We start from the raw sequence: 26,062 nt of genomic DNA, 5'->3' as shown, positions 1-26,062 counted from the left end.
ATAATTCAGAGGTATATGTTTTCAACCAAATATGACATTTATAGAATGTTTGCCAAAGAAAGTATCTTCTTTTGGCAGGCTTTGGAAGACAACATGTCCCTTGATGAGGTTGAGAAGCTCACATACATTGACAAGTGGTTTTTGTATAAGATGCGTGACATTTTAAACATGGAAAAGACACTGAAAGAGCTCAACAGGTAAGGCAGTCTTGCTCTGATTTACTCCAGATATTTTCTGTGCAATTTTGGAATAGTCTTCTTATCCTTAAGCGTTTGGCTAAAATTCTTCTTCAGTGACGTAAATAGTGACAATGTTGGAAAACAATAGCCATAGCCAGAAGACAAATGACAGTTTTTTAGATGTTTACCTGTTGGAAGGTATCTGTTAATTTTTTAAATTATTATATACCCCCACTCTTGCCATCAAATATAGTGATGATTTTATTAGGTCTTTTGAATTTGCAAAATTGGTATACATTTATAACACATTTATGAATGCATGTGTTATTTAATTACCAAATATTACCTAGACTTAAATTTTATTAATCATTAATTAAATGAATAGTATTCCTGTTTTTCATAAATTTTCTTCTAAGTTCTAAAGCCTATTTTTTCCTTTTAATATCAACCTATACATTGCTATATATTGATAAGAAAATGCATTCCTCTTGCATTCTACTGATATTTTTAACATTGGGACTTCCAGTTTAGCATACAAATAAGCTACATTCAAGTTTCTGTTAATAGACTCTTTACCTCTTACTAATTTACATTTTTATCTCCTTCATGGCCAATTATTTTTAAATTTCATTTCATGTTGAGAATATTCTGATAATGCCGTGCTTTAAAAATCTACTTTTTAAATTTCTAATGGGAAGACAGTTTTCTGGGGCACCTTAGGTTTATGAAATTATGGCTAGGTTTTAAACATGTATCTTTGATAAGAGGAACATTTATTACCAAATTAAGGAAGACAATATAGCCCTCTTTAGCTTCTTCCCTCCAGGAGAGCTCTGAAATATACTACTGTTAGAAAGAAGTCTCATCTACATGCCTAGGGATATGTTTAGAGTGGGAAAAAATTTTGTGTAAATTGTTCTCAAATGACTTGAGAAAATGTAGGAATTTTAACCACTTAAAATATTGATAAAGACAATGGAAGATCTCAAAGCCTGGGTTACTAAACTATTTAGCAAATGCAACATATAATTGGGTTGTTGTATTTGTCTAATCAACATACATACAAGCTGGGCAATAAAAAAATTGCTCTCTTTTTGAACAAAATAAGGTTATTTTTCCTCTATTTAATAATTTGCCATATCAAATGCTTTCTTCTGAAATTTGCGGATTTCTGTCTGACAAAGATGAAACTAGCTATAGTTGCTTGTAAATCATCCTTTCTGTGATCACATAAAATGAACAGTAGATAGCAAATAAGTTAGGAATTGAGCCTATACATTCATCTTAAAATTTTGCTGACTTAAATTTTCCTTTCTTGCTTTATGATGCCAGCAGAGCTTCCATGTTGAATTATAGTCTGTTCTACTGCTTTCAGTTTCAGGCAACTGATTTCAAACGCCTATGAACCCGCTCCAATTAAACCACATGAGGGTGCTAGAAACTTGCAGTATGCCAAACATACCAGTGGAAAGACCTGGGGTGGAAAATAGCAGATGTTATTGTGATTTAAATTTCCACTTGATATACGTTCTGATTTTTGGACAAATTCAATGTTTTAATTGAATAGTTCTTGTTACAACCAGAAGACAGGTTGAGATTCTAACTGAGCATAAACAGGGTATATTGATAGTGAAAAAGGTCTTCAGAGGATTAAAACTAGATGCACTCTTTCAGATCACTTATAATATCTTTCTAACTTGTACATTCTGTTACATTTATATGTTGATAATTTGATGTTTTTGGTCTCCATTTTCTGGCATAAATATATTTGTAAAATACTTTCTATTCATAATGATCTACACTAAAACTTTATATAAGGGTTTTAATAATTCAAAAGATTTTTAAAATTATATTTATAATTATCTATCTTATGTATAAGTTTGTTTTGATCCAGGGATGTTAAAGTGCCTATTGTATAGCAAAAGCTAAAGTAAACCTGGAATAGAACTCAGCAGGTGATCTGTGGCAATAGTAAACCTAAACCCTGAACTCATTATCTGAGTGTTACTTTACTGTTTACTTCATTTCTTTTTGGAGTGTCATTGATGTACACGTAACAATTTGATAATTATTGCTATTTAGGGGTGTTAGATAAATAACAAAAATAGATGACCACTGAAGCTTCCTGTCTCAATCACTCTATGGCACATAGGGATCTGAAGTTGAAAGGATATCAAAGCGGGTGGAATAAAAATGTGTAGACCTTGAGCTTCCTTGTTCTATTTTGATTATCCACAGCATTAGTCTGTGTAATAAAGTCCTCTGCTTTTTCTCAGCCTCTAAGTATCTGTGCAGGCTTAGTCATCAAGGTATGTCCTGCTCCAGCAGTAATAGTATCTCCCTATTAACGGTTGGCATTGCATAGCTGACTTACGTATTGCCAGTTTAGAGAAGGGTTGATATCAGTTGTTCTTTTTCACTTGCATGTATTTGTGGTTCACTTTGTTTGAAGATCTCAACTACTCCTGCTTTAGATGTAGGACCAGGAGGTAGCTATTTATTTGGTGTGAGTTGCAAAGACCCCAAAATTCTCCTGTCTCAACATATCTCTGGTGCCAACATACCTACTCCCTTTGCACTTGTCATATAGACATCTGGGGAATATAGGCAATGGGATCTCACTTGGGAGAAGAAAAGAAACTTTAAAGAGAGATAAAGTACAGAGTGCTAGACGTGGGGTATGTTTCATCTGGTTCCTTCCTTGTGCATTGGGAGCCAGAGAGATTGGAGTGTAGGGTGAAGCAGAGGCACGTTACCTCCCTCACTTCTCTAGCTTCATGTTCTTCCTCTTAATGCCTACTTCATAGTTTTGTTGTGAAGCTTAAATGATATAAGTATAAAGGACATCTAACACATGGTGAGTGCCCATGAAGATTTTTCCATCTTTTCTACTAAAAATCAAAATACTACTTGTTATAATAAAGGTTACTTCATGATTTTAGATATATGCATTTAAAGACTCATCTTCAGAGTCACAATTTGTATTTACTTATATATTTGGAATGTGTCATTTCTCAATTTTTTATGATGCATCATCGTTTATTTAATACCAGACCTATTTTTTTAAACAAGAAGCAATGATAGCTACTGAAACAAATGCTATTCTTATTAAACAATCAATAGCACTCCATTATGCTAATGAACAATATTCCTACTCTATAGTTGTTAATCAAGCTAAAGTTCTTCTAAAACCCAATAAACACATTCACTAGGAGAGGATGAGAATATCACTCAAATTGATAGCCAGTCTGTGACTTGTGTTTACATGTAGTCATCTGAAATGAAGTTCAGAATTTTACTCCCAAATGGAATATACCCACATATTTGATATATATAAGAATGTCCACAGATTGGGATGGAGGAAACAAAACAATGATTGTAATTAGATAGGCATTATGGAAATAACTGATGAGTTTTCCATGCCTACAAGAAAGTGGAAATTACAGTGAGAAATCCCCTTCCTTAAAGGGTGGAGATAAATATGTGTCATGCTGAGGATGATGTATGAAAGCCCAGCCTACTTGAGGATGATGAGACAAAGTGAACAGGTGTTGGAATAATTGACTCAGCATGTTGGCTCTGGGTGCTTGCCCCCATTAGAACTCAATTTTCCTTCTTCAATACATGAAAATAGCAATGGCAACCCTCTCAAGACTTCTGAAGCAATAGCCATTCTTACCAACTTAGGTGGTAACCATTATTTAGACAGCTTCAGCAAAAAAATTTTCCCTTTCTTATTTGAGTTCACTGACTTTCTCCTTTTTCTTTTAAATGTTTTATAGCAGCCCAAGGACATGCTAGGGAAGTTGACCATTGCAGGCAGCTCCCCAAATTTATAAGCTGGTGTAATGGCATTCATTGATCTAGGGTGATAACATATTTATAGTGGATTTCTTTAGGGTTTGAGCAGTTTCTTGTTACTCAATGTGATGTGGGTTATATCATGTAGGATTCTAATGCTTGTTATGCATTTGATTTGGAATTTAGATGTTTAATGGTCCCAAAATCTATTAACTTCACATTGCCCTCACCCTGCAAGGAATTTGAGAAGGTTAATTCTGTCCAAAATTTAGCAGAATCGTAACATGTGCATACTTTCTATCCATTGGCCTTCACTGTTGAGCTATCCAGACTTTAGTCTGTGTATTTTTCACACACTCATTTAGTCTGCCAACACTGACTGTTTCACATGTTATGTTCCTCTTGTATAGCATTTTCTTAAATATTCACTAAAAGAAAAATATATTATTCTGATCTATTAAAAATCACTTACCTATAGGCCTTTTCTCCATTAGTACATAAATTCAGTTTTGATCATGCAAAAGTATATGGCCTGGAGAGAGGAAGTGCAAGTACCATAAATCAAATAAATATGTCAAATGTCTTCATTAACTAGGTTCTGATTTAGCTGATTCCCTATGGTAAAAAAAAGAATGGATTTAGAACTCTTGTCTGTTAATACAGAAACTTGAATTTTGATTCAATTCAATAATTCTGAATGCATTTCAGGTGTAAGACAATCACCAAATGGGACTACAGATCAGGCACTGTTCTAAGGACATCATTTCAGTTAGTCTTTAGCACAGCATTAAGAAGTCAGTAATTATCCTAATTGTATTGATAGCAAACTGAGGCGCTGAGACATTCAGCAGCGTCCTCCGCATCACATACTAATAAATAGCAGAATTGAAGTCGAACCTAAACAGGATTCCAGAGCCTAGAATATTTGATATTTAACTCCTTATATTTCATATGTAAGTATTCAAGTGTGTACATATATATGTTTGTATATATATGTGTGTGTGTATAGATATAAATATAAACATAAACACATAAACATGTATATATTCACACACGCAAACGTATTTGTTTAGGAGTGTGGAAAGATGAATTAGGTAACATGTTAAAGAAATAAGATTACATATAATGGACACCTTCAGTATAATAACAGTAGCCAATAAAAGGGCGACAGTCCTATCACTGTAGAACTAGCACATATGACAAAGGTTTCAATTATATTAGTAATTAATAGACAAACGCAGGTACAAGGATCCCTCAGTTGAACCTCTATTGCTTAAGTAAGGAAGAAATTCAGCAATAATATTGCTTGTTTGTGAGCCAGAAGTATTTCAGGACTTTACACCTTAACCACTTTTATTTATAATATCAATTTAGATTAGCAATTTTAGATTGAAAGACAATCCTGATACTTTTCTTTAAAAAAGGAATAACGAACAGGCAAGAAAAAAATGTGAGAGTACTAATTACCAGTTTCTAGCATCTGCTTATCCTCTGCCTGTAACTCTTTTTAATTTTTTTATTTCCTTGTTTTGGTTTTGGACTTCTTTAGCTATTTCTGACTGACATATCCAGCTCCAGGATTTTATTATACCTGCCTAAATTGTATAATTTTACTCTTTTGCTGGGTAAAACTAAGTCGAATTAAGTTTTGAAGCCTTCCTTCCAGTAATTAGCTTTAAGAAGACAGCCAGCCACTGCTTGTGCTATACCATGTTAAATCACCAAATGGAAGGTTTTCCGCCATTTATGATGATTGCTTATTCTTTTGCATTCCATTCATTTTGGGCAATTTTCCTGGAATGGTCCATTTTTCTCTCTGGTTTTTATATACAATGCTGCTATTTATGTTAACAACGTTGCAGATGACTGCTTAAAAAGAATCTGTTTTCATTCATTTTAGATGTTCAAAAGTAGGGTATATAACCATTGTGAGACAATTTATATGTTATAAGATTTAGAGTTCTCCATTAGTTGTTGACATAAACTTAATTTACTATGGGTTTATGTACAAATTATCCAGAAATTGCTTTTTTCCTATATTGAATAGACTTCATGTGGGTTTGCTTTTTTTTCTATTCTAATTCTGATAATTAATATTCTCTTCCCCTTTCACTGCTCCTTACTGCTATGGTCATTGTGGTAAAAAAAGAATAAAGTGCACTTTTGAAGGGCCCAATATGCATCTGAACATCACTATGTTCAATGTGATAAACTATGTCCGTTGGTGAGTGCTGAAAAATCATAGATGTGCCTATTGCTTAGGAAAACTACCTAGGACAAGCCTGGTGAGTTCCACTTGGGCATTCAAGTGCTAAATTGAGCTCAGTAAAGTTGGCCATTTCCCTGCAGCCACAAACTTCTGGCAGATGTAATAATGCAGGTGTCACCTTAGCTGGAACACTCCCTTTGAATGTCCTCTCCTACACATGCTAGTGTCTATTGACTTTTTATTTAACTTGCTCACGAGGCATGGCAAAATCAGACAAGCACATTTTGTGCTTATATTTGATTGAAGTTTCTGGGGGAAAAGTGTCACCTAAGAGTTGTTAGATATAAGAAAGAGAAGGGTCAGGACTTTACTTTCTGTTGATAATTTATACTTTCTGGTAGAAAAAAATTAACTTCAGTTTTAAAATATTAAATACAGAAGTAATTTAGGGAAAATATAACTCTAAAACATAATTACCTGTTATAATTTTTATAATACTTCACTCTGATATATGTTTGTGAAACCATTTATTATTTTGGATATAGAAATGGGAATGGAGCTGGTTGGACACATTATGGAACCCACTGATTTGATTTGCAGAAAGTGGTCATATCCTGTTCTATCATTACAACTCACACTATATTTCTAAGTCTCAGTTTTGACCTAGTTAAAAAAAAATACTCCCTATTTTACTGGGCAGCCATGCAGCTAGCTGAATATATAATATACTATGTATGAAATAACTAATTTTAGAGGAAAACAATTTGACCAGTTATTATATATTGCCATTCTATGGTTTTAATCTTCATACTCTAAGCCACTTACATAGTAAACCTCTTCAAAAATACTAGAAATTGGGACATATATAAACTAATTTTTTTTTTCTCTGTAGATGAGGGGTATTACAGGATGGGAAATTCCATGCCTCAGTGAACTAATGCTAAAAATACATTTTATTTTTAATTTTCTTTTATGTTCCATATGATAGAATATTTTAGGTGATATCATAGATTTGATAACACTTCATTATTTTTTAACTAATGATTTATTGAATTAGATACAATATAAAATTTTACATCAAATATTTACTCTTTTGAGAACACTCATTTATTATTTAGTATTTTCATATTTTTGACAAATAATCGTGCATTTTTGAAAGTGTGAGGGAGTGCTTATGATTCTAGCATGGGCAAGATAAATGTTTTGCTTAAAAGGTTTTCATAGTGATATTCAGATTATTCATAAAATGCATGTTATACATTTCTGTATATTAATTTTTATGTTTGATAGTTCCAAAAAGTTTAAGTTGATTTAAAGTATACTTAACATATACTTAGAATGTGTGCATATTCTATTGATAGCCAATAATTAATAGATTATGCATATGTCAACATCTCTGATCTCAACATAATGGGTTATATATTTACTTGATGACATTTTTCCTTATTGGGAGCTGTTATTAGATCAAGTGGTATTTGTTCATCTATTCGGTCATTAATATTTATTAGGTACCTACATTGTGCAAGGCATTATACTAGTTCCAGCGTCATTTGTTGATGAATTATTGTTAGTCTTTAACCTGCTGTCAATGAGTTTATAATCTATACTAATAGTTATACATAGACAGGATGCAATAACAGACATTTAAAATGCAGAAACATGAATCCATGAAAGTTTAATGGAGGTTAAAAGCAAAAGTTCTGAGACTTTTGCACATGTTATCTCATATAAATCTCAATGTAAGTGTTCCTATAAAGTATGTAACCCTATCCCATATTATACCAAAGAAATGATGACTCAGACTGGTTAAGTAAATGCTGCAAGGTTTCACAGGTAGTACATGTTGAAGCCAGAATTTGAGTTCAGGATTTTGAGTCCAAAGACAGCATTCTTTCCTTCACTGTATCCCACTGTCATGGGAGCCAAAGGAAGAGAGAATTTTAGAAATAATAATAAAATCGGAAGACACTTTAAACAGTATCACATGGTTTAGGGAGAAAAGAGAGGAAGAGAATTGAATAAATCTTTCACATTTGATGTTGAAGAGGTGGGTGTGGAAGCTAGAATATAAGGACCAAATGTATAGTGAGAAAGAAGTAGCTAAAGGTATGAATTATACCCAGGAAATGACAAATTTTGTTTGCTTTTATTTTATGATATTTGTGTTATTTTTCATAAAAGTGAGAATCTTACTATAAAGAATGAGATAGTCTAAGAAAAGGAATTAAGGTGGATAATATCCACCTATTTATTCATTGCATATAATAGTTGGAACCACATAGTTTCATGTCATTGCTCTGTAATTATTACATATATGCTAGTATCATCCCCCAATTAACATATATTTCATTAATTCAAATACCAAATATCATAATGTCTTATACCTTTATTATAGGCCTTTCTTAGTAAGAACTTTTGTTAATTTGTATGAGTGCAGAATAGAGCTCACTATTCTAAGGTATAACATCAATTCTGAAACAGATACATATGGATTCCAATTTTTTATTTATCATATCTTTTCTTGGGAATTGGCATACAATGCCTGGCATAAACACTCATCAATATTTGTATGATAATATACTAGTTAAATAAAGAAGGAAGCGTTCTTTGTAGAAAGTGAAAATAAGAATTTCTCAGTCATGGCAAAGGAGGTGGAATTGTAGTGGAGGAAAATGCATTATAATTCCTGGTTGCTCAAAGCAACCCACAAAATTATTAATTGGAAAATACATAATTCAATATACAAACGGTGTGGGAAAACATTGTAAATCAGCATCTCTAGGTTTTAATCTTTTTAGGTGGTTATGTATCTACTAATTAGCTAGGAAGGCTCTGAATAAACATTTTCAATAATAGAGAATTTATCTAATTGTTTTGTATTGTCAGAGATTATATACAGGTAGGCATTACAATATTTATAGGTACATTGTGAAATCTCTATTGCCTATTGAGAACTAGCCGGCATTTTTATACTGTTGATTTAAAAAATTATACATGTTTTCAAATTTGTGCATTTTTGAAAAGTTTTTGTGAGAAGTATTCGTAAATATTTACAATTCTAGTGAAATATATGATTTCATTAAGCAGCAAAGAAGGTTAAGGCAAAAAATATATACTTAAGTATTTATAATACAGAGATCTATATTTCTCTGGTGACCCTGAAGTGCATTTCTATTATAATACGGGTGAAACATATCACTATTCTATTTTTGTGGATGGTGAAACTGAGTCACACGAGGTGTGTGTTATACTTCATGTCACACCAGTCAGAGGAAAGCAAGCAATCTAGCCCAGGGCTTCTGCTTTTGGTTTTAATCACTAACCCTTTTCTAAAGCTTCTTTTTAGAGATATGACTTTTAAATCAGACAGCTGGAGATCACTTCCTCCTCAGCTGTCAAGTTGTGAGCTGCCTGTCTTCCTGCCTGCGTTGTTGACCCCACTTAGAGCAGAAGCATTGTGAGGAACGTGCCCTTTTCCAGAACTCTAGGGGGACAACAGGGGGAGCCTGGCAGGGAGAAAGCCCCGGCAAGTCACCTTTAAAAGATGTCAACAGAATTTTCAAGGGTACGGAGACCTAGGATAAAGATTTTCTTTTTAAATTTTGCTCTATTAATAATAAAAAACTGCATATATATTTATATGTACACAAATATTTTTCTTTAAAGTGCAAATGCCATGTCTTCCATGTTCATGCAGGTGTGAGTCAAACAACTCTTGAGTGTAGAATGGAAATTAAATTTACGCAAAATAGGCTGCCAGAGCTATAGCTGCAGAAGCTAGAGAATCAGTCACTGACCCCCAGAATTTTTTCGCCTGCTGATTCATGCCTGAAATGCTTTTATGGGGGCAGAAAGCCTCTGAGTCTGACCTTGGAGGTGAAGAGTGATTCTATCTCAAGGAGTGTAAGGCAGGGGAGCGTTTCCCTGAGAGCATATTCTCTTCAGGAGATCAATTTTGACTTGCAGGGAGTAAAAGGTATGGTGGCCCTCATCACCTCAAGGTGTGGGAACAGAAATAAGAGAGGGAAGAGGAGAAGAGAACTGAGGTGTTGGGCCAAATTTAGGTGACTTGCCAGTTTTGTTCTGCTAAACTCTTTCTCCTGCTTCTTCCTCTTCTTCCTCTTTTTCCTCCTTTCTTTGTTTCTTTTTCTCCCTTTCTTCCTTTTCTTCCAGCCTTTGCATCTATGAAGCACTTACTACCTGCTTGTTGTTGTGCTGAACACTTGACACATTTATCATTTCATCTGATTGGTGGTTTTTTTCTCAGGATAGTTGGAGCCTGACCCTAGGTTTTGGCTGATGACATTTGCCTATCACAGGTGGAAATAGGCATTTTGGCACTATTTGCCTAGGTAAATATGATGATACTGTGAGGGCCATCACACCAAAATCCACATGGTAGTATCAGTCGTTCCTACTACCTCCCACCCATACACTACTACCCATTCTTTAGCTTGAGGAGTGAGTTACTTAAGTTGTTCTTTGAGTATATAGTTATTAGTGTCAAGTAGATGAGAGTTTTTTTTATCATGGGTATTAATGTGCATTTATACATCTTCTTCTGAAAAACCCCGGGCGATAAAGGTATTTGATTTCCATTTAGGTAGTAAGCTTACTATCAACATAGATCGAATGTGAAATGTCTCCAGGAATTTAATTCTAGAATTTTCCAACATCCTCCTAAAAATGGCTTCTCATTTTCCTCCTTTCTAAAAAAGGCTTATATTTTCTTATTTAAGTACTAGAAAAATATTTAGTCAAAATTATTCCCATTTATATTTCATTTTGCAAGAAAAATAATTATGCTTCAGTTAAGTAATTTACTTTAATAAGGTTCTAAGTAATAGTTTCCAGAGGTCATGTAAAGTTTGTATTGGAAGTTATACATCTGTTGCTCGGGACAACGTATGTGATGTTTGGAAAACTACTCTGTGGAAACACGATGATTTAAACAAAGATGGTGGAGAAATTTTAAAATATAGGACTTTCAAATACATTCCTTTGTGAAATAGAAAATTGTAAAACATTGCAGAGTGCTCATTCAATCTCAATTTTCTACTAAGGTTTTATAAAGTATTTCTTTTTATCTGTTAGATTTAAATTCTGTACACATAAAACAAGCCTATATTCATGAGAAAAATCCAGGGTTTTGCAACTGAATACATCAACTTTCTTTTGGGAAAAGTGTACATTAGCTAGATTTAAAGTTACAAGTCAATGTATTAATCAGAAATACCAGAAGTAATATTTCGTAGTATAGACTTTGCCCGTAGTTCCATCTGATCAGGTCAAAGCCATTTGATTAGGAGCAGTGTGCCTTTAATGTAACAGAACACTTTCTTATACACTGATTGACGTGTCTTACTACTTTGGTTAGGTGTTTTCCATTTGTTTTTCATCTTTATCAAATCAAGGGCAGAAAAAGATAGTCACAGCATTTTAAACTAAGAATCACAGATAAATAAAATGTGATTTATTCAGGCTAAAAAATTACAATTAACTCAACCTATATTAGACTATTTTCCTAATTATCATTTCTTGGTATTTATAGAGCATAATTATGATATTATATTCAATAGTAGATGTGTGGTTTTACCAGATTGAAGGTATTATCACAATATTTCTGGGATATTAGGGTCATTAAAGATTGGTAAAACATCAACATAGGATTTAGGAAATTAAAAACTACCTACTGAAAAATATCTAAAGCACCCGTTTCTCATAAGGTTTTTTTTCGTTTTGATTCTGTTGTTAGCCTTTAAAGGCAAAATACAGTTTTAAGTATGCCATCTGTTGAAAACCAATACTTGTAATATTTTAGCATTATTGTGATAGTGATAAGAGGGCTCAGATCTTATTAGATAATTTTCATGATGCCATGCTGTCCACATGAACATTGAATCTAGGTATTATTGTCCTGTACATGAGTGATAAAGATCAAGGTCTTCTTTAATTCCTTCAAAGACCTCATTGCTATACAGAAACAAGTCATGGTGCTCTCAAAGATTAAGAGAAAATCATAGTATTTACCCAATTTCCTGTGTTTTTATCCTTTGCTTTTCTAAATGCTACTCTTGTTTTTGAAAAATATCTTGCATTTCTCTTAAGGAAATAGGTAACAACCTGTCTCTTTCAAAGAAAAGAGAAGACAAATAACTTCTCCACTGATGGCATTATTGTGATTGTAGCATGGTCTTGAACCTGTGAAATACGAAAATAATCAGTGAAGCAGTTAAAACTTTCAAAGGAGATGATGGTGAGGGGTCGCAAGGCAGAGCACGTATATCTTACTCAGTTCTCTGTTCTTATTAAAGCAGGTGTCATTACTAAGCATCAGACTGAGTGTTTTCCTCTGCTTCTGTCTTTGGGGAGAATTTTTTTTAAAGAGGATAATAATAAAATTGCAAGCCCATCCCATAATTGTAGGCCAGGTGGAGTGCTCATTTTCACATTAGAGCTTGTGCAATCTGGAGGGAAATTTGTTTTGTATTACACGTGAGTTGGTGGATCAGATAAAAGCCAGTCAAGTGGAAGAGAGGACTGTGTGAAGTGCGCGGCTCCCCTGGTAATTAGAATGCTGCAGGCGTTCCTCCAGTCGCCTAATAGATTTCCCCAGCTCCTCTGTGCCAGGTGAAAATTTCCTCATTAAGGAAAATTTATTCCATTTCCTTTTATCATTTATTATTGAAGAGTAAGTGTGAGTGGAGGAAGTTCCAGAGATGACAGGGTAGAATTTTAAACAACAACAACAAAATCTACACTGCAAGTCGAAGAGAGAGAGGAGAAAGGCTTGTACTGTTTATAAACCAGAGAACACACCAGAGACTTCCCACCATAGAGGCTGAGCCATGCTGTCTCACCATTAAAGATTATGGCAGAGTGTGTAAAAGTCTGATGGTCTGGTTTTAAGACATTTTTTCCCCTCTAAAATTCCAAACTATCATTTTGTGCTGCTGAGTAGAAAGAAACGGAAGATTATGAAAAGGCCAGCAACACAGCCATTTGATGTGTTGTTATATTGTTTAGAGCCTATTATGCAATGATGAAAGTCTAACCTTTTGAAAAGTTTGCCCTTGAACTCTCAAAGCAAGGCAAGCTGGTAGGGGAAAGACAAGTTGTATAGAGAGCATATTTTAGAGGATACAGTTCTGAAATATGGATTTAATGTGTACATGTTCAAAACATAAAATACTAGCATACACAAATACACATCAAATAACAGAAAGCTTATTACACATATTTTTAAATTGTGTGCTCCATTCAACTGATCACATTTCTAACTTGTTATAATCCTCCCTTGATTTACAATATAATATAAATGGAGTATTTGCTATTGAGGGTCCAAAAAGCAGTTTGGAGGTATATATTCGGCATTTGTATTTCTTTTAAGTAATTATTCTGTTTTGAGTTTGTTCTAAATTAAGGTTTTCAATTTTCCTTTGGAAAAATAAAACTGTTATAGCTCCATTTCTAAGATAAGCTTTTACCTAGTTTGATTTAAAAAAACAAAACCAAAAACTCACTATCATGGAAGTATTTTTTAGCAGGCAAAATGGAGGTAGCCCAGTACGGGCAGAGAACGATGAGAAGCATGTGTCTGAATCTCCTCATTGTTAAATGAGCTTTATGCTCACTTAAGATTATTCCTCTTGTATTTGACTCTGAGGAGGCTTAACCTTATCTAAATCACTGGCCCAAAGCTAATGAATCGTGTCTTCAAACTGTCTCTTTTTAAAATTTTATTATAACGGGGCACAATATAAAATTTTGTATCAGAACAAGTTAGGAATCAAGTCAATTTTCTTCTGTGTGTAGTGACATGTCGGCCAACCTTGTGTTATACAGAAGCAGAGGAGAGAACAAGTGAGGAAAATGCCGGGCGTCAGCCTGCTCCCTGTCTTGGAATTAGGAGTACCCTGCAGACTTAGGCAGCACTGACCGTGGGAGGGGATCGAATTTGTCTGTGCCTTTGTAATTGCCATAGTGGGTGAGAACCAACATGTCTTTCTCAGCAAGGAGGATTGCTAAATGGTTTGCACGAGATCACGAACATGTCTAAAGAGTAGAAATTAATAACCAGAGAGACCATGAATAAAATGGTATCAAAAATATATCACTTTGAACATCCTATGATCACGCCTACCCAATAATTTGCAATCAAGTTAAAGTAGATGGATATACTAATATGCTATTCCAATGTAATACATTCTAATTTTCAAAGCATTTAAAAATATCATATCATGGTATTGATCTAGTTATTTGAAAATTGGGCAAAGGTTAAAGAAGCAGTTTTTGGCTCACCAGGAAAATGTTCTAAGAATCAGTTACCGAGCTTAAAATATGTACTGTTCATGTCTAGCTTGATAACCTCTGTTTCAAAATTCTCGTCTGGTATGATTTGAAGGTGTGCCTATGTAGAAATATAATAGTTTTCACCCCATTCTGAAGTATCATTCACAATCATTATTTCGTGTTACTGTTGCTCTTCTCCAACATCCCCTTTAGTCAGAGCTCTCTGCGGTGGGGGATGTTATGCGGGGCAGTAACAATTGAGCTAATCTTAGTGACAGATAGCTTTTTTTCCCCACTTAAGCTGAGCACAAAATTAATTTATTTCAGCTTTTATGCACAAGGCCAATTCTATCATTCAGCCTTTCTTTTTCTTTTCTCATTCTTTCTTTCTTTTTTATTTCTTTGCTAATAAGATTCCATGTTATTAACGCTTGGTGAGTAGAGGAGGAAGACTTTGTATATTTGCTAGAGATGCCCATATATTCTATTGAACTCTTGTGAAAGAAAATGAGAAAAAATTATGCATATTTCAGTAATAGAAAAACTGCATTGCTGAATGTATATAAAACAAATGCAAATTTATTGCATCCCTAATAGAAATGTGAGAAATCTAAATGGCTTCTTTTTTGTTTAATACCATTATTTATAATTTTCATTTAAAACAATGTAGCAACCTTTGAAGAAATGACTGATATTCCACATAAGAAGGAATAAAAATAAACACCAAAAAAACCCCACAACAACAAAAAAATAGAGAAACATAACCAAAAAAGCTAAAGATAAATACATAAATTCTGCTTATCTTTGGACTTGAAGAACTTGCATTTGTGGTGCTGTGAGTCTATGGTATTAATTACAGATGTGATGGCTCTTTTCCAAGCATGTTTCTTAAGTGTGTCTGGACCACTGTTTTTCAGTGTTAGGATTTTAGTCACTTAAGTTAAAGTTGTTACTGTTCTAATTTAGAAAAACAGCTTATTTGTCAAGCACTTCCACTTGGAGACTAAATGCATACTTGCACATAAACAAATGAGCAATTGGTTTAGGAGTATATTCTTGGCAAGGAAAGAGAAAACATGTTTCTAAAACAAATAGCAACAACAACAAAAGTTCTTCCTTTTTTTTTTATGCAAAATTAAAGGTAATCATAAACGAATGTGTTTCAAAGGCCCTCAGAGACTGAGAAGTCATCTCTGGGGTAAAGCCTTTCCAGAGTTACCCACCCCCTCCCCTGAGCCACACCTGCGTCTTGTATACATTTCTCTCACAGCACCTCTCATGGTGTAGACACATTAATGGCTCTTTGTCTGCCCCAGAATATACTCTGACCTCCTTGAATGTGATATTTTATCTCCCCATTATTAATGTAGATAGCACAGGCCTGATACACAGCACATATTCACACACTGGTGAAAGAATGACGGTGAATGTTGCTCTACTCTCACGGTCCAGTTTCCTACTCACTCTTTCCGACTACAAATCCTCAGTGTGTTTCCTGTGCCTGCCATGTCCATTGTTGCTCTCAAATTATTGCAAATACAGTTGCACTCGCCTATAGTACATCTGTCAACTCCTTCATCTGTATAAAGTTGAACTTTACAGCTCTGTTCTCGTCCCGCTACTGCCGTAGTGTTTCTCAAGTACAACTTCTTATGCTGTTGTCTTTCTCTGACCTCACATCGCACCACATAGCTTATCCCTCCATAAAAGTTTGGAATCACTTTCTATCCTCCATTGCTCAAACATGGTTTTGTGTTGTCTCAAGCAGCACTGTCCATTAGAAATGTCTGTGATGATGAAATATTCTATAATATAACCTGCACTACCCAACACAGGAGCCACTGGCCACGTGTGGCTGTTGAGCACTTGAAATGTGGCTAGGGTGACTGTAGATCTAAATGGTTAGTTTTTAAAAATTTTAATTAATTAACCTTTAAATTTAAATAACCACACATGGCTAGGGGGCTACCATATTGGACAGCACGATTCTAGATCACGTAGCAAAGGGCGTGGCACACATTCTAAGTCAGTTAATAACACTTATTATCAGGTTGGGTTCAAGAAGTTGACAGGAAAATGTGTTACCATGAGGGAATGCTTATCAAATACTTGGGAAAATTAAAATTCAAAATAGGAATAAAAAGAGAAGGAATTAAATTCATTGGGAGAATTAACACACTGATTTGAGACAGAAGGGAATTTAGGTGCAATAGATAAAGCAGATAGACTAGGAAGAGCTGTAGCTGCAAAAATCCAAACTAATATTGATACCAGAAAGCCAGAGAAATAGCCATGATATATATCAGCTTAACTCTCCTCTAAATTCAGAATATGTGTCAATTACATAAAGAAGATTAAAGATTAGAATGAATGAAATGCAATAGATTTTATGTAATTACATTTTATTAACAGGATTTCATGAAAATGTTTTATTTAGTACAAGTTAGATCTTTTGACAACACACTGTTATATTTTAATCTCATTGTATTGACTACCAAATTGTTATAATTGAATTTTATTGTATTGACGATTGCTTGAAATAGCTGGCCCACAAGTATTTTGTAAAGATGCTTTTACAGTAGTATTTCATTCTTCTGTCCCTTAGCTCTTTACAGATTATTTTTGTGTGCATTTTGAAATCTAATTATGAGCTGATTTCAATCATTTCTTTGTCTTTTCTGTAAAATAAAAATACTAGAGAGTTAGTTTCCTTCATTTATATTTCTTCTTTATATGCATAATTTATATTTATAATCATTTTATATAAATCATATTTATACATTTATTATTTATATTTAGCCTTCATTTATTTATATTCATAAATATTTATTGAATGCTATCTATGGGCCAGATAATGTGCTACGATTTAAGAATAATCTAGTAAATGAACCGAATGTATTCTTTGCCCTCATGGGATGTAAATGTAAGCAGGAAAAAGTCTGATTGGTGAAGAAAAGTTAAGAGCCATTAAAGATATTAAGTGATGATGATATGCTAAATTGTATCATCCATGGCTCCAAATAAAAGAGGCAGTTTAAACCATGGGGAGATCAGTGCAGATGAGAACAAACTGAGAGGCTGGGCTTTAGGTGAACTTGGAAGGATTTTTTTTGTGGGGGGGAACTTTAATAAAAATTTGACAGGTAAAAGGAATGCCAAAGGTGTTACAGGTGAAAGAAACAACATGAATGAAGTCTATACTATGGACATGAGACAAATCTAGCTTGAGTGAAAAATAATTATAAAACCACAAGACAATCTTCCCAACATAGGCAGGTGTGTGATATTAGTTCAGAGAGGCAATTTATGGAGAGGCTATCCATATCCTGATGCATGTTGGGACACCCAGATGAAGACGATTCTCAAAGAGCATGTGCATAAAGACCTGGAGCACAGCCCTGGAGAAGAGGACGTGGATTTGGGAGTTATCAACCAGCCTTGCTTCTGGAGCCCATGACGGTGGCTAAATTTAGAGAAGGAGAGAAGGTAGCCAGACTAAAGGAGATAACAGAGGGTATAGCCTTGGGGGGGGGAGGGGAAAAAACAGCAAAATGTTGTTGTGAGTAATCAAGCAGGGTGAGAAGCAACTTAATAGAAGCCAGAGGAGGTATCTTTAAACAATGGAACATCAAAAGGGTCATATGATGACAGGTTGAAGAAAATGAATATTGAGAAAGGGCTCATGGATTTAGAGAAGGAGGTCCCTGATAATTACTGAACAAGAAAATTTATTTACAACAGTAAATGCAAAAGTCATTTTTTAAAGAAATAGGCAGGGAATAGGGTGCCTAGGCTGTAAAAGCAGCAGATCACAGAGAAGGTCAGCTTTGCAAATATAGAAGACTTCATAGAGGATAAAAGATGTAGTGGGTTATTTATTTGTGTATTTTTAAAAGACAAGGGCATCTAAACATATTTGAAGGTGGAAAATAAGGAGCCTTTGGTCATTTTGAGATTGAACACGCCACTGCTCTTTATGGTTTGATCTAATCTTGAATCTGTCTTTTCTGTTAAATTCTAGTGAGTCCATTACAGAAGAAACCCTCAAAAAGGCAAAGGAGATCGGATTCTCAGACAAGCAGATTTCAAAATGCCTAGGGCTGACAGAGGCCCAGACAAGGGAGCTGAGGTTAAAGAAAAACATCCACCCTTGGGTTAAACAGGTAAAGGAATTTCCCCTTTCCCCCCAGAATGTCTGTGGTGAAATGTAGGCACCAACTCAAAAAGCCATTCAATAAAAAGAGGAGTGGGATTAGAAAGTGACTCAGCTTGTACAATTGATGCCCATGATGTCACTAATTTTATTCAGCCCAGGACTGATTTATACCTAAAAGGGAAAGGATGAAGGGACACTGGGATGTAAAGATGAGTGTACCTAATTTTCTTGGCCTAAATGAAAAAAATAATAAATCAAAATGACCTTTCTTCTGCTTTTTGACCTGTGGCCAAATATATATGTAAAAAGAGAAATCCTTAGTGTAATAGAAGGACTTCAAATATCCTAGCATGGTGGCTGACTTTCTTGGAAAGAATAGTTATCTCCATTGGCACTAACTTTTTACGGGGTAATACTTTATTTTAAGTGTCCCATCATTATGGTTCATTTAGTATTCATTGTGATAGGGCTGGGCATAATGAGTTCATCTAGTATTCATGACAATCACACATGAACATTCATAGGTGTGCCTTGTGTTTTTTTTTTTGTGGGGGGAGGGGGGTCCTTTAATGGAAAAGATGTCTTGGCTTAAAGTACCACCAGCTGGTTTTTGTCCTTTAAAATCATTGACTTTTCTCTGCATGCTCAGGGGCACATGCATGCCCTTAGGTCTCCAGCTTGATGCTAAATATTTTCTACTTAGCAATTATTATCTTTCTTCCTCTCACCTGCCTTACACCAGTTTGCCCTGCTGGCCCCAGATTCTTGCTCACTAAGCTGAGCAACTGGCCCTAGAGAGATGAATTGATTTCCAAATATGTTCAATGAGATCCTGTTCTCTGTGCCCCACCCGCCCTCCCTCCATGCTTCATGGTATTTGTGTCATTTCATTGCTCAGTGCCATAGGTAACTTAGATGTTATGCATTAATCTGCAAACCGATGACATCCTTACATATAGGTCATTTTGCTCTGATTTTGCATTTCGCACACAGCTGCTTTAGACTGCTGACTGGGTAGGTCCTCCTGGTAACTAGCTGACTACAGGACCACTTTGTCGTGTTCATGAGAGGTACTACTGTAGTAATCCAGTGATGCTCCAGGGTATGTGTGGCTATTTATTAACCAAATGGTAGCTAGATCACATCATTAATTTTTCTCTCTCATTTTCAGAATTAGAAAGCAATTAGAATGTACATACCTTTTCCTGTGTTCATATTTGACAGTAATAGGCATTAAAGGATTATAAATAGAACACAAAAAAACCCCCACAGTCTTGAAAAATATTAGAGAAAGGAATAAAATCTTTATTTATTTGCTTATTTATTTATTTTCTCTTGCAGATTGATACACTGGCTGCAGAATACCCATCAGTAACAAACTACCTCTATGTTACCTACAGTGGTCAGGTAGGAACTTCCAAACTGCCATACCCAGAGAGATCTCAATTTAGTAGATGGTGCACATTAGGGAATATATATTTTTCGTATCTTTGGTTATCAAGTTAATAGAAATGGCATCATGTGAGTCAGATGCAATGATGTGTTTCTATACTTAGTCTTTTAAGAACTGTCTTAAGATAATGAAACCAAACAAGTGAAAAGATGATAAGGACCATGATTGCATGAGCATAGAATTATGCTATGTTTTCATGACTAATTTACAAATATTGAGCTAGATCTCTTTTTTAAAAATAAGTAGATCTTGTATAACATTTTATACTCATCGGTTCCCAGAGACTAATAGGGGATGTATGTGAACAAGAGGAATGAGAAGAAAGACACACTGAAATATGGGAAAAATAGTTTAATTAAATGGAATAATAACATAATATTTTCCACATTTTTCTGCCCTCAGGAGCATGATATCAATTTTGATGACCATGGAATGATGGTGCTGGGCTGTGGCCCATATCACATTGGTAAAGTGAAAACTTACATTTACATAGAACTTTACAATTTATATAGAACTCTTCACACATGTTAATTCTGTTATTCCAAGAACTATGTCAAATGCCATTATAATCAATGTTTTACAAATTAGAAAACTATGGTTCAGAGAGATAAAACCCAGACATATATAGCTATTTAGTGGTAAAGTGACATTCAAATCAGGTCCCAACTACAAATTTCACCTCCTCTCAATTCACCATGTTATTCCTTTATCATTTTCAACCTCATTAACTGAATTGAGCCTTTCACTGAGTTTGGGGAATGGATTAAACTTTGACTTTTTCTCTTCTAACATAATTTTTCATGAGGATCTACGTTTGCTCAAGGACTTTATGCATAGCCAGAAATTACATTGCAGAAACAACCTCTGACCTATGAATTTTGCTTATATCAAATGCAAAGATCTTGTCATGTTGGTGCGTGGGTAGAGCATTATATAATATAATATAAACATACTTACCAGAGATTAGGATGTTCCCCCTTGTCAATTAGATATTTAATAACCACTCAAGATCTATTACAATTGCAAGATATTTAAATGGACAGTGATCATTTAAACAAGTCAACAAGTGTGTTTAGTATTTAGTCTCTGCAAGGCATTCTAATATGGAACTGATAAAATATATGATTTGAATGTTTGTAGTCTTATTCTGCTACTTTAAGCATAGTTTATTTTAGTTTTTGCAATTAACTAAGTGCTTCAGGATATGCTAGTTTACCAATCTTTGGCCAAACCTTAAAGTAGGCCAAAGGTGTTATATTAATATCTTTACCATTTTAGTTATTGTCTTAGTCCATTTGTGCTGCTGTAACAAAATACCTGATATTGGGTAATTTGTAAGGAATAGAAATTTATTTCTCACAGTTCTAGGGGCTGGGAAGTCCAAGATCAAGCTGCTGGGAGGTTCAGTTGTCTAGTGAGAGTTAGGTTTCTGCTTTTAAGATAGTGCCTCAAACTCTGCATCCTCCAGAGGGAAGGAATGCTATGTCCTCACGTGGCAGAAGGTGAAGGGCATAAAGGGAGCAAACTTTCTCCACTAAGCCCTGTTATAATGGCATTAATCTTTTCATGAAGGCTCTGCCCTCACAACCCAAACACCTCCTAAAAGGCCCCACCTCCTAGCACTGTTTCACTGAGGATTAAGTTTCTAACACATGAATTTTGGGGATCACATTTAGACCATAGTGGTTATCTATGGCTAAATATCCTGAATACCTTCACCAGTATCTACTCTTCTTCTCTCTGGACCATTTTTCCTTCCTTTTTCAAATTTTACCTATTTATACAATAATTTTGCATTACATTAGGATTCAGAGAGAGCTGATAATTAAGTGTATATTTACTTGACAGTGAGAATTAACATGGCACTATATTTGGTTAATAAATTTTGACAAGAATTTTTTGGAGACAATCTCCTAATGCAAAGAATTAGTATTATTACAAGTTATAGACTTCCAGTTTTATGGCTTTAGTAGAGGTGATATTTTGAGGCATTTAAGTCATTATTATACTTTAAATTTCTTTATAGAAGGTCACTTACTTTGCATGGGGTGGCCTAGCCAAGACTGAAAGGATATACTTGGAAAGGATAGGACTTTTCAATCAATCATGGCATGTCAGAGCCACAAGACACCTCAGGGATCACTGTACTTAGCTCTCAGACACCAGATTAAGTACAAAGATTGAAACAAGAACTCAAGTATTGTGATTACTGGATTAACTATTTTTATGTATTGAGGTCAGTATGTTCACTTTGAATTTCTTTTCAGTAAATAAGGATTATCTTTATCATTAAAATTATCTCCCATTAACACTGAGGTTCTGAATGCTTCATATATGGATATTACCTATTGCACAATGTAGCATATAAAACTAGCCAACATTTCATTGCTGTTTTCTCTGATTTCCTACTGTTAATATAGTATGCATCATGGATCTGAAATTTATATTTTGGAGTTAGTTTTAAAAATTGAATCGCAAGGAATTATCTTCCCTAGCTTGGACTGACTGCTGATATATTTATGCCTCTCTTTATCTTGTAACTTTAAGCTTCTCTCCCTTTTCCCAATCTTATTGTCTCTGCAGGTAGCAGTGTGGAATTTGATTGGTGTGCTGTCTCCAGTATCCGCACACTGCGTCAACTTGGCAAGAAGACAGTGGTGGTGAATTGCAACCCTGAGACTGTGAGCACAGACTTTGATGAGTGTGACAAATTGTACTTTGAAGAGTTGTCTTTGGAGAGAATACTAGACATCTACCATCAGGAGGTAAAAAAAGAAAAACAAAAAAAAAAAAGAAAGAAAAAAAGAAGATATATGCAGTGCACACTTTATATATGTGTATATGTAGATTTACATTGTAATTCCCCTTAGGAGAAAGAGCTGCCAGTGTCTTCCATTGCCTAATTTTGTAGTGAAACTCTAAAAAAAAAAATCACTCCAGACTTTTTGAGGCCCTGGCACAGAGTGATTGTTTTTCATGTAACATTCACTTTTTCTTTCTAAGCTTTCCATATTCAAAACTCTACTTGGTATTATAACATGTGCCAGCCACATGTTAACTAGTACAAGATGGCCCCTCATAAATATTTTGCAGAGTGATTTAATTGGTCATTTAGTCATATAATAAACAGCCTCTTTCTAGTTCATGTGATATGGTTTAATGATGAACGGTTCCCAGAAGAGTCAATTGTTCACACAAGACCAATTAATTCCTTGCTCCATCAGATGAAGCTATTAACCTTCAGTTTAAGATCAGTGAGTCTATTCTGAATTTTGAATGATTTTGGTTTCTTTATAGCCTTCACTTAAGTTGCTCCTCCATTCCCACTCCAATACTATTAAGTGCAACTTGACTGTGGATTCATAATCTGGAGAACAAGTTAAATTATCTTACACTTAAAAAAATACTTCTTCTGGAAAAGAACACAATCACTTCCTGTTTTAAATTTCTTTTTAATAAATGGAAACTTTTAAAGGCATTAAAGAGAAACATAGCAACTTTTATAAATAACACCTGGAAAATTTCAGAGTATTGTCCATTAGTTTTGTTTTTGATGTCATTACAGTTAATTCCTTACCACAGAGAATCATCCCTGTGTTTAAAACGTGGTCACTTAGAGAAAAAAAAAAGTGCTGAATTGGAACCACAATACTTAAATTCTAGTTTTGACTTGAAGACTCATTGACTTTGCAAGTTAAAAGCATGTTACTTGCAGGTACTGTGCAGTTAACACGGAATTTATGATTGAAGTCACATTGTAAAGTATAAAGTATAGTACTACAACAATGTGATGATTTTACCATTACAGAGAAAAAATAGACAAATTTAGGATGGATGTATTAATATAATCATAGATATCTATTTGAGCCTAGCCTACTAATCTTTCAATATAATTCCATTAGGTACAATATACGTTATTTTTAGTTCTCCCTTTGACATGAGTTTTCTAATGACTCCTTAATATTCATTTCATATAGATAGGTGGAAATCAAAATAAATGCATTCTACAAACATTTTTTGAGCATCTTATAGATGCCAGGTTCAACATGATAACTCTAAAAAACACGATGCTACCTTCAAGACATTAACGATAACACTGAGATTCGTGGTATAAATATGTGAAAAATCAAAGGCTCATTTTAAAAATATTAAAAAGCATTACAGGCAATAGCAACAGGCATTTTACACATAATTATTTTCCTGAAAAATGGTTTAAGGGGAGATTAGAAATGTCTATAAATGGTTTTGGATACATTTATACATGGCTAATAATAAGATTCTTTTACTGTAACTGAAGTCAGTATGATAGAAATAGGTTGGCCCTTCTTTAAAATGAAATGGCATTTAAAAGTATAGTGTTACTATATATTATGAAGTAATTTAAAATGTCATGTTGAAGAAACATGAGAATATGATGTATATACTTATACATAGACAATGGTACTTCTGTAACAAATCTTTAGTTAAATGAATGAAATAATGACAGACATTAATTAGTGATAGGCAAAACTCATTAAAGAATGTATGACTCTAGACAAAATTGGGGTTCATTTCTAGCATTTAGTTTAATTATAATTGAATATGATCCTAAGATTCTGCCCAAAATGTAACATATCTTTTACTAAAATGTAAATTACTAAAACATAAAGCATGATCCTTCTCATTGGCAGATGTATAAATAGTGGAATTTTGTAAATTGGAGATAATCCATCAAATTGTAAAAATCAGAGGCATTTTTAATGAGGAAAATACTATTTCTGTCAGTAAGATAAATTCTCTCACATGACATTTTGTGTATATTAATAATATCATGCTTAATTTGTTCATAAAAATAAGGACCGACCAAAGTGACTAGTGTCTAGGAGAAGTTAAGATATTCTCATAAATTTTAAGTATTTCTTTTAAATATTTTACTGTTGAAAATAAATTTCTGGTGTGATTGCAACTTGGGTATTGTTTTGGAAATATTCTGGTGGTGTGTTAGCTTAGTGATATCAGGTTTAAAAAATTAGAAAACTAAGATGGGTAAAAAAGATACAAACAAATCTAGGTAGGATCAATGGAACTTTGGGAGCCTAATTGTTGATTTTAAGCATAAGTATTTTAGAAATCTGTGAAACAATATTTGAACTTTAGAATGTTTTATTTCAGTAGATTACTTGAAATTATTTAGGAAGAAGTGATTATTATAAAGATGATTTACCTGTGTGGGATACCAAGTTCTGTCCCTGTGTCCCTACAAATTGGGGCCAATTTATGACTGAATTCTTTCATGAAAATGTGCTACATTCACTTCACCGTACAAATATGTTCTCGTACTGAATTCCTTTTGCTGTATGGGTAAAACCTGCACGACACCATCACAGTGTTACTCTAAAACATTCCTGTGGACATGATTTGTCTTCCCAGTGATGGTTTCTGACTCTGGAGGTCAAGGATGAGAATTTGGTTTTGTGCTGAAAGTTTTTCTGTCTGCCACTTTTCTGAAAGAATGTTTTAGAAATAGCTTTTCTTTTATACTCTAACATTAACCACCTCCAAAACCAGCCGGAAAAGTAGAGTCAGTTTAAGATTCAAATATTTGGTAAATTACTTGAGCATAGCTGCTTTAAAATCTATAGAAGAGAGTTCACATACATGCTCTGTAGCTGTATTTGCTAGGTAAGAGATACGGGCATGTCACTTTACTTTCATTGAGCCTCAGTTTCTTTAGCTGTAAAATCAGGATAATAATAATCACTTCGGGAGGATATTGTAAAGATCAAAACAGTCCAAGAGACATAGTAGAGTCCTCAATAAAGAGTCATAAAGAATAACAGCTATTATTTTATGTTGTTTTGAAAGTTGTTAATTTCTTGAAAAAGAGAAATCAATTTTATAGAGCCGTTTTGAAAAATATTGATGTATTTATTAATTAAGGCCTTTTTTATTCAACTTTAAGCTCCTATTTAATTCAATTGACTCCAACTTGT

The 26,062-nt window shown here is 34.1% G+C and overlaps 1 protein-coding gene across 1 annotated transcript in view; it reads left to right on the top strand.

Moving 5' to 3' along the window:
• Window positions 1-26,062, top strand: part of CPS1 (carbamoyl-phosphate synthase 1) — a 117,029-nt gene that overhangs the window by 59,705 nt on the left and 31,262 nt on the right. The window contains exons 21-25 of the mRNA XM_069482737.1: window positions 79-197; window positions 18,503-18,644; window positions 19,979-20,044; window positions 20,493-20,556; window positions 22,674-22,855. Coding sequence (XP_069338838.1) covers window positions 79-197; window positions 18,503-18,644; window positions 19,979-20,044; window positions 20,493-20,556; window positions 22,674-22,855 — 573 coding nt within the window. The remainder of the gene's footprint in view (window positions 1-78; window positions 198-18,502; window positions 18,645-19,978; window positions 20,045-20,492; window positions 20,557-22,673; window positions 22,856-26,062) is intronic.

Source organism: Eulemur rufifrons, chromosome 1, assembly GCF_041146395.1.
Source record: "Eulemur rufifrons isolate Redbay chromosome 1, OSU_ERuf_1, whole genome shotgun sequence".
Taxonomy (NCBI): domain Eukaryota; kingdom Metazoa; phylum Chordata; class Mammalia; order Primates; family Lemuridae; genus Eulemur; species Eulemur rufifrons.
The sequence above is the reverse complement of the archived record's forward strand: the minus strand, read 5'-3'. Positions and strand labels throughout refer to the sequence as shown.